General features: G+C 39.1%; 1 protein-coding gene across 4 annotated transcripts in view; it reads right to left on the bottom strand.

The window, feature by feature from the left end:
- The window catches only part of LOC128653763 (ABC-type organic anion transporter ABCA8), a 752731-nt gene that overhangs the window by 390923 nt on the left and 340487 nt on the right, over positions 1–21321 (bottom strand). For all 4 annotated transcript variants that reach the window (XM_053707247.1, XM_053707265.1, XM_053707256.1 and 1 more), the window contains one exon: positions 11015–11216. In XM_053707247.1, coding sequence (XP_053563222.1) covers positions 11015–11216 — 202 coding nt within the window. The remainder of the gene's footprint in view (positions 1–11014; positions 11217–21321) is intronic.

Raw genomic sequence — 21321 nt, 5'->3', positions numbered from 1 at the left:
GTTGCAATATTTGGTCAAATTTCTGGCTATAAAATTAACCTGTCTAAATCTGAACTCATGTGGCTGCATAAAAAGGACTACAGTATTAATCATCCATTTGTTGAAACTTCCCAGATTAACTACTTAGGGATCAGACTATGTCCTAATCCTGAAGAATGGTATAATTTAAATTTCCCTAGATGCTTCGATAATTGTAGGAGAAAATGGAGGACTGGGTAAAGCTTCCTATTTCGTTAACAGCGCATATAATATTGCTTAAAACTTTATTGTTTCCGAAATTATATTATTTAATACAGAATATCCCGGTCAATATACATAAAACTGATATAAAAAATACAATAAATGTTGCTCCAAGTTTATTTGGAAAGGGGCTAAAGCACGTATTGCGGTCCACCGTCTTATGAATACCAAATCTGCTGCCGTTTTGGCTTTACCAAATATTCAATCTTATTGTCTTGCGGCGTGCGTCAAGATTGCTTTAGATTGGGTTACTGGGCAGGAACAGGTAACCTCCCTGTTATGGGAATCATCATTAGTGAAACCTTTTCAACTGAACTCTATTTTGCCTTGTCCAATTCCTTTGTTGCCTTCTTTGGTCTATGCGTTAATAACGATTAAAAATATTATCACAGCGTGGCAGAAATGTTGTTCTGAGGTAGGCTGTTCCCCATATATTTCAAAATTCCTTCCTATTACAGGTAACCCAAACTTTGTACCTGTATTAACAAATAACATATTCAGACAATGGGCTAATAAGGGCCTGAAATATGTCATACAAATTTTAGATATGGATTATTCTCCTCTAGCTTTTTCTGATTTACGCCAACAATATGGGCTTGGGAATCAAGATTTCTATGCATATCTACAGTTAAGACATTATTGCACGGAATTAAGACAAAGCTTTGGGCTAGACTGGTCGTTTGCAGATCTTCAGAGTAGAATCAATTCATATCAATTAGGTATTTACTCAATCTCTTCTCTCTATGCACTACTCAATCAACGACCCTCTTTAGATAAATTGGATTATATAGTTTTTAAATGGACAAGGTTCTTTCCTAATATTGACACACAGGCTATAGTTGATACGTTCAAAATAACTGAGAAAGCCTGGGTCTTGATGGCATGGAGAGAATCCCAGATTAAGATTAGCTTAATGACATATTTAACGCCAGATAAATTATCCAGTTGGTATAGGACAAATATTTTATGTTCCAGATGTAGTGCGCCCAGTGCAGATCTTTGTCATTGTTTCTGGGCATGCCCGAAAATCATGCAATTCTGGGCTAAAGTGTCTTATTGGATGAATACAATTTTATTGTTAGATTTTCATATTCATCCATTTGCAATATTTTTTCTAGCCAAATTTCAAGGAATCTACAAAAATTTTAAGTTAATTAATACGATTATATTTTTAGGACGGAATCTTATTCTAAGATTCTGGAAAGCACAATCAGCACCTAGCCTGAAAGAACTTAAAAAGGCCCTGACTGCGCAATTTTTGTCAGAACAGTGTAATCTACAGAATCCCACAGACGTTCAACTAGAGGTATTTCTGAAACATTGGAAAAACTAAATTTATGCTTACCTGATAAATTACTTTCTTTTACGATATGACGAGTCCACAGATTTCATCCTTACTTGTGGGATATTAACCTCCTGCTAACAGGAAGTGGCAAAGAGCACCACAGCAGAGATGTATATATAGCCCCTCCCCTTCCCCTCCACCCTCAGTAATTCAGCCGAAGGTATAGGAAGAGAAAAAGGAAAGGCTAAAAGGTGCAGAGGTGACTGAAGTTTACAAAAAATAGAAAGAAAAACTGTCTTAAAAAGAACAGGGTGGGCCGTGGACTCGTCATATTGTAAAAGAAAGTAATTTATCAGGTAAGCATAAATTTAGTTTTCTTTTACAAATATATGACGAGTCCACGGATTTCATCCTTACTTGTGGGAAACCAATACCAAAGCAATAGGACATGCATGAAAGGGAGGGACAAGACAGGAACCTAAACGGAAGGCACCACTGCTTGAAGAACCTTTCTCCCAAAAATAGCCTCAGAAGAAGCAAAAGTATCAAATTTGTAAAGTTTGGAAAAAGTGTGAAGGGACGAACAAGTCGCAGCCTTACAAATCTGTTCAACAGATGCATCGCTTTTAAAAGCCCATGTGGAAGCCACAGCCCTAGTAGAATGAGCTGTAATTCTTTCAGGAGGCTGCTGTCCAGCAGTCTCATATGCCAGGCGGATTATACTTCTCAGCCAAAAAGAAAGAGAAGTAGCCGTAGCTTTCTGACCCCTACGCTTTCCAGAATGAACAATGAATAAAGAAGAAGATTGACAGAAATCCTTAGTTGCCTGTAAGTAAAACTTTAACCCCTTAATGACAAGTGACGTACCAGGTACGTCCTGCAAAAACTTGCAGTTAGTGACAATGGACGTACCTGGTACGTCACTTGTCTAAGAGAGTGCTGGAAGCGATCGCAATCGCTTCCAGCAGCTCTCAGGGTATTGCAGTGATGCCTCGATATTGAGGCATCCTGCAATACCCTTTAGAAACATCCGATGCAGAGAGAGCCACTCTGTGGCCCTCTCTGCACCGGTAGCGATGCGGCCGGTTCGTTGGTGGGTGGGAGCGCAACAGGGAGGCGGGTGGGCGGCCCATCGCTACCCGGCATCCGGCTCCTGTTAGTGCAATGTGCACGCCGGGTGCCGGGAGCGTGCGGGGGCGCGCATGCGCGTGCGCGGGTGCGCGCGCATGCGCGCGCATGCGCGCGATTACCTACCCACACTGACACCAATGAGTGGGAAGAGGGGGGGGGAAAGTAATAATAAATATATGAGGATCTGGGAGGGGGAGGGGGTTGGGGTATTGTGGGGGGCTGCTACACTACAGAAAAAATTAAAATGGAAATAAAAAATAATAAAAAAACCACTTTTTTGGGGGGCAAATTGGGTACTGGCAGACAGCTGCCAGTACCCAAGATGGCGGCAATTAGGTAGGGGAGAGGGTTAGAGAGCTGGGGGGGGGGATCATGGAGGTTGGGGCTAAGGCAGGAGTCCATCACAGCTAAAACATTTTATTTTTTTTTATTAAAAAAAAGAAAAACTCCTTTTATTTAGTACTGGCAGACTTTCTGCCAGTACTTAAGATGGCGGGGACAATTGTGGGGTGGGGGAGGGAAGAGAACTGTTTGGGAGGGATCAGGGGGTGGGATGTGTCAGGTGGGAGGCTGATCTCTACCCTAAAGCTAAAATTAACCCTGCAAGCTCCCTACAAGCTACCTAATTTAACCCCTTAACTGCTGGGCATAATTTACGTGTGGTGCGCAGCAGCATTTAGCGGCCTTCTACTTACCAAAAAGCAACCCCAAAGCCATATAAGTCTGCTATTTCTGAACAAAGGGGATCCCAAAGAAGCATTTACAACCATTTGTGCCTTAATTGCAGAAGCTGTTTGTAAATAATTTCAGTGGGAAACCTAAAGTTTGTGACAAAATTTGTGAAAAAGTGAACTTTTTTTTTTATTTGATGACATTTGGCGGTGAAATGGTGGCATGAAATATACCAAAATGGGCCTAGATCAATACTTTGGGTTGTCTTCTAAAAAAAAATATATACATGTCAAGGGATATTCAGGTATTCCTGACAGATATCAGGGTTCCAATGTAACTAGCGCTAATTTTGAAAAAAAGTTGTTTGGAAATAGCAAAGTGCTACTTGTATTTATGGCCCTATAACTTGCAAAAAAAGTAAAGAACATGTAAACATTGGGTATTTCTAAACTCAGGACAAAATTTAGAAACTATTTAGCATAGGTGTTTTTTGGTGATTGTAGATGTGTAACAGATTTTGGGGGTCAAAGTTAGAAAAAGTGTGTTTTTTTCAATTTTTTCCTCATATTTTATATTTTTTTTTATAGGAAATTATAAGATATGATGAAAATAATGGTATCCTTAGAAAGTCCATTTAATGGCGAGAAAAACGGTATATAATATGTGTGGGTACAGTAAATGAGTAAGAGGGAAATTACAGCTAAACACAAACACTGCAGAAATGTAAAAATAGCCATTGTCATTAAGGGTAAGAAAATTGAAAAATGGTCCGGTCATTAAGGGGTTAAGGCACGGACCACATCCAAATTATGCAACATACGGTCCTTCTTAGAAGAAGGGTTAGGACATAAGGAAGGAACAACAATTTCCTGATTAATATTCTTATTTGAAACAACCTAAAAACAGAACTTTCCAGGACAACAATTTGATATCCATGGAATGCATGGGTTCAAACGGAACCCCTTGAAGAACTCGAAGAACTAAATTCAAACTCCAGGGAGGAGTAATAGGTCTAAATACATGCTTAATACTATATAAAGCCTGACAAAAGACTGAACATCTGGTACATTTGCCAAACGTTTGTGAAACAGAATTGACAAAGCTGAAATTTGTCCCCTTAAGGAACTTGCTGATAACCCTTTCTCCAATCCTTCTTGGAGAAAAGACAGAATAATAGGAATCCCAACTTTACTCCATGAGTAACTCTTGGATTCACACCAATAAAGATATTTACACCATATCTTATGATAGATTTTTCTAGTAACAGGCTTTCTAGCCTATATCAAAGTATTGATGACCGAATCAGAGAATCCTTGCTTCGATAAAATCAAGCGTTCAATCTCCACGCAGTCAGCTGCAGAGAAATTAGATTTGGATGTTGGAAAGGACCTTGAATGAGAAGGTCCTGTCTCAATGGAAGTTTCTACAGTGGCAGAGAGGACATGTCCACTAGATCCGCATACCAAATCCTGCGTGGCCACGCAGGCGCTATCAGGATCACTGAAGCTCTCTCCTGTTAGATTCGAACAATCACGCGTGGAAGGAGAGGAAACGGCGGAAACACATAAGCTAGGCTGAACAACCAAGGCACTGCCAAGGCATCTATCAGTTCGGCCTGAGGATCCCTTGACCGGGATCTGTATCTTGGAAGCTTGGCATTCTGTCGAGATGCCATCAAATCCAATTCCGGTCTGCCCCATCTGAGAATCAATGAGGCAAATACCTCCGGGTGAAGTTCCCACTCCCCCGGATGAAAAGTCTGCCGACTTAGAAAATCTGCTTCCCAGTTCTATACTCCTGGGATGTAGATTGCTGACAGATGACAAGAGTGGGCCTCCGGCCAACTGATTATCTTGGATACCTCTATCATCGCTAAGGAACTCCTTGTTCCCCCCTGATGATTGATAAATGTCACAGTCGTGATGTTGTCCGACTGTAATCTGATGAATTTGGCCGAAGCCAACTGAGGCCACGCCTGAAGCGTATTGAATATTGCACTCAGTTCTAGAATATTGATTGGAAGTAGAGACTCCACTTGAGTCCAAACACCCTGAGCCTTCAGGGAGTTCCAAACTGCACCCCAGCCCAGAAGGCTGGCATCTGTTGTCACTATCACCCACGAGGGTCTGCAGAAACAAGTCCCTTGGGACAGATGATCCGGCGACAACCATCAAAGAAGAGAGTTTCTGGTCTCTTGATCCAGATTTATCTGAGGAGATAAATCCGCATAATCCCCATTCCACTGTCCAAGCATGCACAGTTGCAGTGATCTGAGATGAAAGGGAGCAAACAGAACAATGTCCATTGCCGCTACCATAAATCCAATTACCTCCATACACTGAGCCACTGATGGCCGAGGAATGGACTGAAGTGCTCGGCAAGTATTTAGAATCTTTGATTTTCTAACCTCCATCAGAAAATTTTTCATGGCTACCGAGTCTATCAGAGTTCCCAAGAAAGGAACCCTTGTCTGTGGGACAAGTGAACTCTTCTTTATGTTCACCTTCCAGCCGTGGGTTTTCAGAAAAGACAATACTGTGCCCATGTGAGAGTTTGTCAGATGATATGTTGATGCCTGAATCAGAATATCGTACAGATAAGGCGCCACTGCTATTCCTCGTGGTCTGAGAACCACCAAAAGAGACCCTAGAACCTTTGAGAAGATTCTGGGTGCTGTGGCCAACCCGAAAGGAAGAGCCACAAACTGATAATGTTTGTCCAAGAAGGCAAACCTTAGAAACTGATGATGATCCTTGTGGATTGGAATATGAAGGTAAGCATCCTTTAAATCCACGGTAGTCATATATTGACCCTCCTGGATCATTGGTAAGATTGTTTGTATAGTCTCCATCTTGAACGATGGGAATCTGAGAAACTTGTTTAGACACTTGAGATCTAAAATGGGTCTGAAAGTTCCCTCTTTTTTGGGAACCACAAATAGGTTTGAGTAAAACCCCTGTCCCTGTTCCAATTTTGGAACTGGACAAATTACTCCCATAGTAGAAAGGTCTTTTACACAGCGTAAGAACGCCTCTCTTTTTATCTGGTTTGCAGATAACTTTGAAAGATGAAATCTCCCTCTTGGGAGAAAGTCCTTGGATTCCAATTGATAACCGTGGGTCACAATTTCTAGTGCCCAGGGATCCTGAACATCTCTTGCCCAAGCCTAAGCAAAGAAAGAGAGTCTGCCCCCTACTAGATCCAGTCCCGGATCGGGGGCCACCCCTTCATGCTATCTTAGGAGCAGCAGCTGGCTTTTTGGATTGTTTACCCTTATTCCAGTTCCCTTATTAGGTCTCCAGACTGACTTAGATTGGGTAAAATTGCCTTCCTGCTTTGAGGAAGAAGAAGAAGCGGGGGGGTACTCTTTTAAAGTTCCGAAAGGAATTAAAATTATTCTGTTTACCCCTCATTTTAACCGATTTAACCTGAGGTAGGGCATGGCCTTTATCTCCTGTAATATCAGAAATGATTTCCTTCAATTCAGGCCCGAAAAGGGTCTTACCTTTAAAGGGAATAGCTAAAAGCTTATGTTTTGATGACACATCAGCTGACCAAGATTTGAACCACAAGGCCCTACGTGCTAAAATAGCAAATCCAGCATTTTTTGCCACTAATTTAGCAATTTGAAAAGCGGCATCAGTAATAAAAGAATTAGCTAGCTTGAGAGCCTTAATTCTATCTAAGATGTCATCTAATGAAATCTCAACCTTAAGAGACTCTTCTAGAGCCTCAAACCAAAGAGCTGCTGCAGTAGTTACTGGAACAATGCAAGCCGTAGGTTGTAAAAGAAACCCCTGATTAACAAATAATCTCTTTAGAAGACCCTCTAATTTCTTATCCATAGGGTCTTTGAAAGCACAACTATCCTCAATGGGTATAGTAGCACACTTAGCTAGGGTAGATATAGCTCCCTCTACCTTAGGGACCGTTTGCCATGGGTCCCGAATGGTATCTGATATGGGAAACATTTTCTTAAAATTAGGAAGGGGAAAAAACGGTATACCTGGTCTATCCCATTCCTTTTAAACAATTTCCGAAATTCTCTTAGGAACCGGAAAAACATCAGTTTAAGTAGGTACTTCCAAATATTTATCCATTTTACACAATTTCTCTGGAGGAATCACAATAGGGTCACAATCATCCAGAATCGCTAAAACCTCCCTAAGTAACAGGTGGAGGTGTTTAAGCTTAAATTTAAATGACATAGCATCCAAATCTGTCTGAGACAAGACATTCCCTAAATCAGAAATTTCACCCTCAGACAGTAATTCCCTGATCCCCAACTCAGAGCACTGTGAGGGAACATCGGAAATAGCTAATAAAGCATCAGAGGATTCAGTATTTACATTAATACTTGACCTACTGCGTTTACCCTGCAACACTGGTAATTTAGACAATACCTCTGTAAGGGTAGTTGACATAACTGCAGCCATCTCCTGCAGAGTAAACGAATTAGATGCACTAGAAGTACTAGGCGTCGCTTGTGTGGGCGTTAAAGGTTGTGACACTTGGGGAGAATTGGATGACATATCCTGATTCTCTTCAGACTGAGAATCATCCTTAGGCACACTTACTTTATTTAAAATATGCTTTTTACATCGTAAAGCCCTTTCAGTACAAAAGGTACACAATGTTAGAGGGGGTTGCACAATAGCTTCTAAACACATAGAACAATGAGAAACCTCAATGTCAGACATGTTGAACAGACTAGTAATACCACAAAAGTAGTTTAAACACTTATTTATAGCATAAAATAAACATTAGAAAAAACGTGTACTGTGCCTTTAAGAAAAGAAAAAGTGAACAATTTTTCCAAAATGCACAAAAAATGTTAAATTATTCCCAAATTTAACTTAAATATCGTTGGTTAATCCAAAAATTACTGCACCCAGAAGCAAGGGCAGAAATAAGGCTTTAGAAGTACTTATATCAACATCTAGTCAAAAGATAGATAAAAAATACCCTCTACACCTCACCACTTTAGCTGTGCTGTGGTGCCTACCTGCCCCCAGAGTACTTCGAATCAATTTTCCAACCTTTCAGACCAGCTACACAGTCCAGGAGCCACCGAGTTACTGTTTGCTGCTGCTAAGCCTGAAGGAAAATAGGCTCCGCCCCTGAAGGTCAAAAGTTGGAGTAGGCCCAAACAACACCACATGGGAATGCAGTTTTGCACTAAAGTAGAATTCCACAATTACAACCATCAAGCATAAAACCAATAAGTTTTAAGTGCCAAAAATAAAAAACATAAAACATCATTTTTTACATTGTCTCCCATGTCACATAATGCCCAAATATCAACTAATGATAAATATAATATAGGGACTCCAGTAACACCCCTCTTATTAAAATAGGTTTTACTGCTTACCCCATCCCCATACAGGGAAATAATGCCAGTCAGTTCTGATACACCAAGTCTCCTCAGAAAAAAAGGCTGCACATACCTTAAAGGGATGGTAAATTCAGTATAGGGTGAATATGTTATAGGTATTATCAAATCGTATTAAACTGTCTACTGAAATTTCGCTATAAACATGAAATAGCCATTTACTTACAATTTCCAAATCAATAATATATCTGTTCCGTAAAATCGCCAGCCCACCGTGACGTCACATGGATTTACCCTGCCTGTGTCCAATCCTCTATCAAGTCACTAGACGGGCTCTTTGCATTACAATTTTTTGTGCATGCGCCCTAACGATAAGTCCCGACGATCCTAACAACCAATCAACTTCATCAAAATATGTCTAAGAATTTGCGCGTGCACGGTCGATTTCACGCATGCGTCTTCAGTTTTTTTTCCACACGGCACTTTCGGCACTCGAAAGTAAGCACTGTATTGTATACTATTATTTTATGATACATTCCTTACTTGGAGTAGTGCCAGTAAGTACATCATACTAATTTCGATTGTCAATATGTTTGTTTACCAAAAAATTAAGAAAACCTTTGTGTTACTCATTAATTATTGAGATAGCTGTAATGCAATCCAGATATTATTCATAGCAATCATAATTGATGCGCATGCGTCAACAATTAGAATATCATGAATGAGCAATGAGGGTGACGTAAGGAGAGGGTGGAGAGAGGACTAAGGACAGAGTGTGGTTACGGGCATGTAAGAGGGACGGAGCGAGGCGGGGAGATGCGGAGCAAACAGCTTACAAAAGATTAGGAAAATTGTTTAGAAATTAAATACTAAATTAAAAAAATAACAATGCGGTTTGATTATACATACCTATAGCAGTGTAAATATGAAATTGATAAGTAAAAGAGTTTACCATCACTTTAATGCTGCTTGTAGCATGAAACCGGTCTCCACACTGAAGATGTCTCATGGTTACCTTCAGAAGTCTTGTGGGAACCAGCGTGGATCTTAGTTACAAATGCTAAGATCATCAAACCTCAGGGCAGAAATATTCTTCTATATCCCCCTGAGGAAAATAGTATGCACCGGTACCATTTAAAATAAAAAACTTCTTGATTGAAGAAACTAAAACTAACACCTCACTTTACCATGTCTTCCTAGTATAACACAGGCAAAGAGAATGACTGAGGGTGGAGGGGAAGGGGAGGGGCTATATATACAGCTCTGCTGTGGTGCTCTTTGACACTTCCTGTTAGCAGGAGGTTAATAGCCCACAAGTAAGGATGAAATCTGTGGACTCGTCATATCTTTGTAAAAAAAAATGTATATTATATCACTTCCCAAGGCGGTGCAAATCTCTCTAGTTAATTCTATTATAAAATCAGCATATGTCCAATTACAGATATATGCTGGGCATTTACCCAGTATATGGCTGCCATCATAATTGTTTATGTTGAGGGGGTCGGTGGTGAGTTGGGGAGTCTCCTCTTTCCTTCCATATTTTTTTTTCACTCTTTTTTATTGGTAGTATTATGTTCAGTGTATATTGACCCTGTTCGTAGTTTTTTGATTATGCGTTTTCTTTTTTATGTAATAGGTAAAAAATTCCTCAGTAGAGAATAACGCTTTTGAATGATGGCAAATGTTTTGCTTATTCTTTGTTGGGTCCTGCGTGACGCCATAATGCCATGATTATTTCTGTTTTTGTTCTTGAAGTATTCAGTATTGTTTCTCTCTACGTATGGTTAAATAAAGTTTATATAAAAAAAAAATACATATGTCAGGGTGGTTTTCAGGGCTGTTCAAATAAATGTTTTGTATAAGAACCCTGACTTATGTATTTTTCATATGTGTCCCTTTTTAAAGCGGCAATATGTTCACCCTAAATCTAGCCCATATTTTTTGGGGAATTTGGGAACTCTATCTATCTGCCTGTCTGTCAGTCTGTCTATCTAAATTAAAGAGAAAGCGAATAAATACTTAAAGGAATAGAAAGTTCAAAAATGGGTACATATCAATTTGGAATAGAAGCATTTTTGCAATATTCTTTCATAAGCAAAAATGCTCCCAGCATTCAGCAGCATAAACACATATCCTGTGAAGGCCTGTGCACCAGTATTCAAGCATAATGCATGCTCAGAGAGTCAGCAGAAAGTGTGACATTTGATTACTGGTGCACAAGCCTTCACAGAGTATGTGCGTATGCCACTGAAATAACAGTAATTACTTTTACTATAAGCATTATTGGTAATGAAAGTTTATTGAAAAAATGCTTCAATTTCAAACTGAAATGCGCCTGTTTACTATATACTCACATAGATCTGAAGCTTTTAGAATCATGTTTTAACTTCAGAAAGCGAATTTTTGCTATAGCCAACACCTGCTGTCTCCAGAGTGCGCATCCGCTTAATGTTACGTTGCCAGAATCTGACATCAGTAGAAGTGATTCATCCTTTTCTTCGTGAAAATTATCTTTTTCTTCCTCCACACCAGGCTCTCGACTAAAAACCCCATAATCTGCACAAGAAAATATTATTATTTTTTAAATTAATTGTAGCAAGTTTATTTTTGTGTATTACTTTATAAAGTCTACCTGTCCATGGCATATACTTTCCAAGTGAAAGTGAAAGAAAAAATGTGAGGGTAAGAAATAGAAATAAAAATAAGTATATTGGGGTGTAATGGAGGACAAAGAAGGAATAGCAAACAGGGGCAAGTGTGTAACAAATATGTTGTAACAATAAATAGAGGAAATTGATATACACTAATTGAAACAGAAAAAAAAATACTATTTAATCCTTTTTCTTGATAGCGCATGAAGCAAAAGATGGTTTGTTGGGTTCATATCAATCCTATAAACAAATAATATTAAAGCACCAGTGGTTTACAAATAGACTCCCAGAGACCTACTAACCCGATCTTGGTGTAATATGGTATAAAACTAGGGAGCGCCTAAACTAAAGGCTTAAAGGGATACTAAACCCAATTTTCTCTTCAATGATTCAGATAGAGCATGCAATTTTAAGCAACTTTCTAACTTACTCCTATTATCAATTTTTCTTCGTTCTCTTGCTATCTTTAGTTAAAAAGCAGGAATTTAAAGTTTAGGAACCAGACCATTTTAGGTCCAGCACTCTGGATAGCATTTGCTTATTGGTGGCTACATTTAGCAAACCAATAAGCAAGCAGGTTCTCATTCAAAAATGGGTCGGCTCTTAAGCTTTACATTTCTGCTTTTTAAATAAAGGTAGCAAGAAAACAAAGAACAATTGATAAAAGGAGTAAATTAGAAAGTTGGTTAAAATGGCATGCTCTATCTGAATTATTAAATAAAAAAATTGGGTTTAGTGTACTTTAATTTTGAAAATATATTGTAAATGTGAATTATATAAATAAACATTAATTTATTAAGAGAAACTACATATAAAACAAAGACGCTTAGAGCTATCAATGCATTAACTAATATATATGCACATATATCAATGAAAATAAAAGGGGGCCCAATGTGGAAAAAAGGAAATTACCCACTTTAGACCCACTTTAGGGCCAAAATGTGTTGGCTCTTGGTGCTGCTCATGTTCCTAAAAACATATATGTAATAACTGTATAACTGGTACATCAAATTTTGCAATAATAAGGAAAACTGAACTCTTCTAACTAGTTTCCAAGAGATGAAGTCAACCAACTCAAACCCCAAGGATTGTACACAAGGATGAAAGGCTACCATCCCATGTAGATAAGACAGGTGAAAACTGCTCTACTTCCTGAGGACCAAAGGAAAGATTACATATACGGCGCAGGCTTCAGCACAAGCGCTGAAACCCACGCAGCCCGTAATTTCACCTTGCACATCGGGGTATTACATATATGGCACCAGCAGTTCATGTGCCGTAGGTCGGATAAACTAGCGATGTCCAGAAATGTGGGGAAATACAAATTTCTGGAGTCACCAGTGATTTACGGCACTTTAGAAACTGCCAGTGCCTAAGAAAAATAAAATATATATCAAATCTCCCATAAAAGTCTAACATGCCTCCCAAAAATAAACCCGACATGTAAAACCCCTATATCCGCCATCAAACCCACATCGGAACAAATAATAAAAGTATTAGCCCCTAAACCAACAACCCCGCACAACTCAATATGCCTAATTAAACTATTAACCCTTAATCCGCCATCAAACCCATATCACAACTAATAATTAAAGTATTAACCCCTATATCCATCAATCCCACATCACAACTAACAATTAAATTATTAACCCCTAAATCCGCCAACCCCAACATTGCAAACTCCCTAATGTATTAACCCCTAATCCGCCATCAACCCACATCGCAAAGTCCTTATTAAAACTATTAACCCCTAAACCGCCATCCCCCACAATGCAAATAATTAAATTACTAAGCCCCCTAACCTAACACCCCCTAAATTAACCTAAATTAAAAAATACTAAATTTACTAACTATTAAAAAAAACAACTAACATTACTTTAAAAATAAAAAAATAAGTTTAAATTAAGCTAAAATTACAAAAAATAAAAAAATCTAATATTACAGAAAATTATAAACAAATTATCCAATATTAAAAAATTAAACCTAATCCCCGTGAAAACAAAAAGCCCCCCAAAATAAAAACACCTCCTAATCTAATGCTAAACTACCAATAGCCCTTAAAATGGCTTGTTGTAGGGCATTGCCCTAAATTAAACAGCTCTTTTGCAGTTAAAAAAAAATCTAAGTATAAAATCTAAGTCCCCCCCAATAGTAAAACCCACCACCCACCAAACCCCCCAAAATAATTAAACCTAAAACTAAAAATCTAAACTACCAATTGCCCTGAAAAGAGCATTTGTATGGGCATTGCCATTAAAAGGGCATTCAGCTCTTTTAAGAAGTGCCCATCCCTAATCTAAAAAACCAAGCCCCCAAAAATTTTAAAAAAAAATCTAAGTCTAACCCCCAGATTGGTACTCACGGTTGCTGAAGTCGGGCAGAGAAAGTCCTGTTCCAGGCAGTGAAGTCTTCTTCCAAGCGGAGTGGAGGGCGGAACTGAAGATTGATGACCGTGGAGCTGAAGACCGGCGACCCTGGAACTGAAGCCCGGTCGACCCTGGAACTGAAGACCGGAGACCGCAAAGCCATGGAGGATCCTCTTCGTATGATCACCACCGTACACTGAATAGTGAATTCAAGGTACGCGATTAAAAATGACATCCCTTGATGAGAGCTACTGAAATCTATTGGCTGTTTAGATCAGCTCCCTGGATGGATGAAGACTTCTCGCCGCCTGGTTGTCCGGACTTCAGAAACAGTGAGTAGATCTTCTGGGGTTAGTGTTAGGTTTTTATTAAAAAATTTTGGGTGTTTTTTTTTTGTTTTAGATTAGGGATGGACAATTTGAAATAGAGCTAAATGCCCTTTTAAGGGCAATGCAAAAGAGCTGAATGCCCAGTTAAGGGCAATGCCCATACAAATGCCCCATTAAGGGCAATGGGTAGCTTATTTTGTTTTTAGAGTTAGGTTTTTTATTTTGGGGGGTTGGTTGGGTGGTGGGTTTTACTGTTGGGGGACTTTCTATTTTTTTACAGGTAAAAGAGCTGATTTATTTAAGGCAATGCCCTACAAAAGGTCCTTTTAAGGGCTATTGGTAGTTTATTGTAGGCTAGGGGGTGTTTTTATTTTGGGGGGGCTTTTTTATTTTTATAGGGCTATTAGATTAGGTGTAATTGTTTTTATTTTTGATAATTTCGTTTATTTTTTGTAATCTTAGTGTTTTTTATTTTTCGTGATTTAAGATCTTATTATTTTTCGTAAACTTTTTTTTTAGTTGTAATTCAGATTTTTTTTATTTTTTTCGTAGTGTTAGGTTTTTAAAATTTGTAAATTAGTATTTTTAATTGGTAGTATAGTAATGTTAAGTTTATTTATAGTTTAATGTTAGGTTTATTTTTATTTAAAAGGGAAGTTTTTATTTATTTAAATATAGTTATATTGTAATTTGAATTTAAAGTTAGCGGGTGTTAGTTTTAGGGGTTAATAGTTTAATTTAGTGTTTTGCGATGTGGGGGGCTGGCGGTTTAGGGGTTAATAGGTTTATTTAGTGGCGGAGATGTTGGGGGCAGCAGATTAGGGGTTAAAAACATTATTATAGTGGCAGCAATGTCAGGGAGCAGCGGAACAGGGGTTAAAAACTATAATAGTGGTGGGGATGTTGGGGTCGGCAGATTAGGGGTTAGTAACTTTATTTAGCGTCGGTGATGTTGGGGGTGGCAGATTAGGGGTTAATTACTTTATTTAGGTGTCGGCGATGTCAGGGCGGCAGATAGGGGTGTTTAGACTTGGGGTTTATGTTAGGGTGTTAGGTTTAAACATAACTTTATTTTCCCCATAGACATCAATGGGGTTGCGTTATGGCGATCGCCATTCCGCACTTCAGGTGTTAGGTTTTTTTCTAACACTCTTACCCCATTGATGTCTATGGGGGAAAGTATGCACGAGCACGTCAAAGCAGCCCTTGGATTTTGTGCGGTATGGAGCTTAATGCCACCATATCACACGCACGCACAAGGAGGCTTTTCAGTAACTCGTAATGGCAGCGCTACGGAGGGTGAAATAACGCAACTTTTGTTGCGTTTGTTTTGTACCCTATTTAGTGCAAAACTCATAATCTAGGTGTAATTTAATTACCAAGCCCCCTAACCTAACACCCCCTAAGTTAACCCCAATTACTACTAAATTACAATTAAAATACAAAATTCTAACATTACAGAAAAAAAGAAACAAAATTATCAAAAATAAAAAGAATTAAACCTAATCCCCATGAAAATAACCCCCCCCCCCCCCACAAATAAAAACACTCTCTAATCTAAACAACCAATAGCCCTTAAAGGGCATTTTGTAGAGCATTGCCCTAATTTAAACAGCTCTTTAACCTTAAAAAAATACTAAGTCCCCCCTAACAATAAAAAAACCCCACCCACTAAACCCCCCAAAATAAAAAAAAACACTTTTATGGTAAAAGAGCATTCAGCTCTTTTACTGCCCTTTAAAGGGCAATCAGCTCTTTTACAAGCCCCCCAAAAAAGTAATCTAAAAAAAACAAAACACAAAAAAAAAATAGCCTAAGACTAAGCCTCAAATAGCTACTCACCGTTCCTTAAGTCCGGCGGAGAAGGTCTTCTTCCAGACAGCTCCATCATCTTCTATCTTCATCCGGAAGGAAGGCGGCGAGGAGCGGAGCTGTCTTCCCCGATGCCTACATCCTTAGCGGTGGTCCTCGGTGGAGTGGAGGCTCCTCTTCATGCAATCGTCAACCGCACACTCAAGATTGAATGCAAGTTACCCCATTTATATTGGGGTACCTTGCATTCCTATTGGCTGAAATTTTGAAATCTGCGAATAGGATGAGAGCTACTCAAATCTTATTGGCTGATTTGAACAGCCAATAGGATTTCAGCAGCTCTAATCCTATTGGCTGATTTAAAAATTTCAGCCAATAGGAATGCAAGGTACCCCAAATTGAATGCAGTACATTGCATTCAATCTTCAGTGTATGACGGACATCGGATGAAGAGGAGCCTCCACACCGCCGCCGAGGACCGCCGCCACCGAGGACCACCGGGGAGGACTGCCGCTGAGGATCCACGCATCGGGGAAGACGGCTCTGCACCTCTGCTCCACGCCGCCTTCGCTCCGGATGAAGATAGAAGATAATGGAGCTGCCTGGAAGAAGACCTCCGCCGGACTTCAGGAACGGTGTGTACCTATTTAGGGCTTAGTCTTAGGCCTTTTTTGTAATTCTTGGGGTGGATTTTTTTTTTTAGATTAGGGTTTTTTGGGCTGGAAAAAGAGCTGATTGCCCTTTTAAGGGCAGTAAAATAGCTGAATGCTCATTTAAGGGCAATGCCCATACAGATGCCCCTTTAGCTGCAATGGGTAGTTTAGGTTTTTTTAGTGTTAGTTTTTTTTATTTTGGGGGGTTTGATGGGTGGGGAGTTTTACTGTTAGGGGGTAATTGGTAATTTGTAAAAGACCTGTTTAACTTAAGGCAATTTTCTGTAATTTTACATTTTTTATTTTTTGTAATTTTAGCTTTTTTTTTTTTCCAATAGACTGCCTTCTGAGCAGGCTCATCGCCTAGTTACATATAATGATCAAGTGGAAAATATAATTATAATAAAAAATAGTATTTTTTTATAGTTAAAAAAACTGTATTATAAATGTGTATACTTGTTTTTGTTTCTCTTTAGAGGTGATCACAGGTATAGAGTGCAGACGTTAAACATACATTTTATAGTGTAAGATCGGAATACCATAAAAACTAATTGATTTTCAAGAAATCTGATGTCGTATGGAAGCGTTAACACAACGTTAAATTACACCTACACGAAAAGCGTGACTGCTCACAATGCGCAAAATATTTCAATGGAAATTAATGGTACAACTCAATGGAAGTGAGCACTTTGTTTTTATATATCTTTCGTGCTTAATACATTTATGTGTATTTATACCTCTCATATTTACTATCGCCTAGATTTAGAGTTTTGCGTTAGCCGTGAAAACCAGCGTTAGGGGCTACTAACGCTGGTTTTGGGCTACCGCTGGTATTTAGAGTCGTGTAGGTAAGGGTCTAACGCTCACTTTCCAGCCGCGACTTTTCCATACCGCAGATCCCCCTACGCCATTTGCGTATCCTATCTTTTCAATGGGATCTTTCTAACGCCGGTATTTAGAGTCTTGGCTGAAGTGAGCGTTAGAAATCTAAAGACAAAACTCCAGCCGCAGAGAAAAGCCAGGAGTTAAGAGCTTTTTGGGCTAACGCCGGTTCATAAAGCTCTTAACTACTTTGCTCTAAAGTACACTAACACCCATAAACTACCTATGCACCCCTAAACCGAGGCCCCCCCCACATCGCCGCCACTCTAATAAAATTTTTTAACCCCTAATCTGCCGACCGTACACCGCCGCAACCTACGTTATCCCTATGTACCCCTAATATGCTGCCCCTAACACCGCCGACCCCTATATTATATTTATTAACCCCTAATCTGCCCCCCCCCAACGTCGCCGCCACCTACCTACAATTATTAACCTCTAATCTGCCGACCGGACCTCACCGCTACTATAATAAAGTTATTAACCCCTAATCCACCTCACTCCCGCCTCAAAAACCCTATAATAAATATTATTAACCCCTAATCTGCCCTCCCTAACATCGCCGACACCTAACTTCAATTATTAACCCCTAATCTGCCGACCGGACCTCACCGCTACTCTAATAAATGTATTAACCCCTAAAGCTAAGTCTAACCCTAACACTAACACCCCCCTAAGTTAAATATAATTTTTATCTAACAAAATAAATTATTTCTTATTAAATAAATTAATCCTATTTAAAGCTAAATACTTACCTGTAAAATAAACCCTAATATAGCTACAATATAACGAATAATTATATTGTAGCTATTTTAGGATTAATATTTATTTTACAGGCAACTTTGTATTTATTTTAACCAGGTACAATAGCTATTAAATAGTTAATAACTATTTAATAGCTACCTAGTTAAAATAATTACAAAATTACCTGTAAAATAAATCCTAACCTAAGTTACAATTAAACCTAACACTACACTATCAATAAATTAATTAAATAAACTACCTACAATTATCTACAATTAAACCTAACACTACACTATCAATAAATTAATTAAATAAAATACCTACAAATAAATACAATTAAATAAACTAACTAAAGTACAAAAAATAAAAAAAGAACTAAGTTACAAAAAATAAAAAAATTATTTACAAACATTATAAAAAGATTACAACAATGTTAAGCTAATTACACCTACTCTAAGCCACCTAATAAAATAGCAAAGCCCCCCAAAATAAAACAATGCCCTACCCTATTCTAAAATAAAAATAGAAAAGCTCTTTTACCTTACCAGCCCTTAAAAGGGCCTTTTGCGGGGCATGCCCCAAAGAATTCTGCTCTTTTGCCTGTAAAAAAAAACATACAATACCCCCCCCAACATTACAACCCACCACCCACATACCCCTAATCTAACCCAAACCCCCCTTAAATAAACCTACCACTAAGCCCCTGAAGATCTTCCTACCAGAGGAGGCTCCGAAGTCTTCATCCAAGCCCAAGCGGGGGCTGAAGATGTCCATCATCGGGCTGAAGAGGTCCATCATCCGGCTGAAGTCTTGATCCAAGCGCGGGCTGAAGAGATCCATCATCCGGCTGAAGTCTTCTATCAAGCGGCATCTTCAATCTTCTTTCTTCCGGATCCATCTTCATCCTGCCGACGTGGAACATCCATCCTGGCCGACGACTTCCCGACGAATGACGGTTCCTTTAAGGGACGTCATCCAAGATGGCTTCCCTCAAATTCCGATTGGCTGATAGGATAAGGTAGGAAAATTCTGATTGGCTGATGGAATCAGCCAATCAGATTCAAGCTCAATCTGATTGGCTGATTGGATGAGCCAATCGGATTGAGCTTGATTCCATCAGCCAATCAGAATTTTCCTACCTTAATTCCGATTGGCTGATAGATTCCTATTAGCCAATCGGAATTCGAGGGACGCCATCTTGGATGACGTCCCTTAAAGGAACCGTCATTCGTCGGGAAGTCGTCGGCCAGGATGGATGTTCCGCGTCGGCGGGATGAAGATGGATCCGGAAGAAAGAAGATTGAAGATGCCGCTTGATAGAAGACTTCAGCCGGATGATGGATATCTTCAGCCTGCGCTTGGATCAAGACTTCAGTCGGATGATGGATCTCTTCAGCCCGCGCTTGGATCAAGACTTCAGCCGGATGATGGACCTCTTCAGCCCGATGATGGACATCTTCAGCCCCCGCTTGGGCTTGGATGAAGACTTCAGAGCCTCCTCTGGACGGATCGGTGATACCCGGTGTGGTGAAGACAAGGTAGGAAGATCTTCAGGGGCTTAGTGTTAGGTTTATTTAAGGGGGGTTTGGGTTAGATTAGGGGTATGTGGGTGGTGGGTTGTAATGTTGGGGGGGGTATTGTATTTTTTTTTTACAGGCAAAAGAGCAGAATTCTTTGGGGCATGCCCCGCAAAAGGCCCTTTTAAGGGCTGGTAAGGTAAAAGAGCTTTTCTATTTTTATTTTAGAATAGGGTAGGGCATTTTTTTTTATTTGGGGGGCTTTGTTATTTTATTAAGGGGCTTAGAGTAGGTGTAATTAGCTTAAAATTGTTGTAGTCTTTTTATAATGTTTGTAAATTATTTTTTTATTTTTTGTAACTTAGTTCTTTTTTCATTTTTTGTACTTTAGTTAGTTTATTTAATTGTATTTATTTGTAGGTATTTTATTTAATTAATGTATTGATAGTGTAGTGTTAGGTTTAATTGTAGATAATTGTAGGTATTTTATTTAATTAATTTATTGATAATGTAGTGTTAGGTTTAATTGTAACTTAGGTTAGGATTTATTTTACAGGTAATTTTGTAATTATTTTAACTAGGTAGCTATTAAATAGTTATTAACTATTTAATAGCTATTGTACCTGGTTAAAATAAATACAAAGTTGCCTGTAAAATAAATATTAATCCTAAAATAGCTACAATATAATTATTCTTTATATTGTAGCTATATTAGGGTTTATTTTACAGGTAAGTATTTAGCTTTAAATAGGAATAATTTATTTAATAAGATTTATTTTATTTTGCTAGAATAAAATTATATTTAATTTAGGGGGGTGTTAGTGTTAGGGTTAGACTTAGCTTTAGGGGTTAATACATTTATTAGAGTAGCGGTGAGGTCCGGTCGGCAGATTAGTGGTTAATACTTGAAGTTAGGTGTAGGCGATGTTAGGGAGGGCAGATTAGGGGTTAATACTATTTATTATAGGGTTTTTGAGGCGGGAGTGAGGCGGATTAGGGGTTAATAACTTTATTATAGTAGCGGTGAGGTCCGGTCGGCAGATTAGGGGTTAATAATTGTAGGTAGTTGGCGGCGACGTTGGGGGCGGCAGATTAGGGGTTAATAAATATAATATAGGGGTCGGCGGTGTTAGGGGCAGCAGATTAGGGGTACATAGGGATAATGTAGGTTGCGGCGGTGTACGGAGCGGCAGATTAGGGGTTAATAATAATATGCAGGGGTCAGCGATAGCGGGGGCGGCAGATTAGGGGTTAATAAGTGTAAGGTTAGGGGTGTTTAGACTCGGGGTTCATGTTAGGGTGTTAGGTGCAGACTTAGGAAGTGTTTCCCCATAGGAAACAATGGGGATGCGTTAGGAGCTGAACGCTGCTTTTTTGCAGGTGTTAGGTTTTTTTTCAGCTCAAACTGCCCCATTGCTTCCTATGGGGGAATCGTGCACAAGCACGTTTTTGAAGCTGGCCGCGTCCGTAAGCACAGCTGGTATTTAGAGTTGCAGTGGCGGTAAATTATGACCTACGCTCCCTTTTTGGAGCCTAACACAGCCATTCTGTGAACTCTAAATACCAGCGGTATTTAAAAGGTGCGGGGGAAAAAAAGCACGCACCCCTTCTAATGCAAAACTCTAAATCTAGCCGTATATATTTTCACACTTTAGCCTTTATTTTAGGCTCTCCCTAGTTTTATACCTTAATATTAATACTACACTT

The sequence above is a fragment of the Bombina bombina genome, chromosome 1 (assembly GCF_027579735.1).
Source record: "Bombina bombina isolate aBomBom1 chromosome 1, aBomBom1.pri, whole genome shotgun sequence".
Lineage (NCBI taxonomy): Eukaryota > Metazoa > Chordata > Amphibia > Anura > Bombinatoridae > Bombina > Bombina bombina.
The sequence above is the reverse complement of the archived record's forward strand: the minus strand, read 5'-3'. Positions and strand labels throughout refer to the sequence as shown.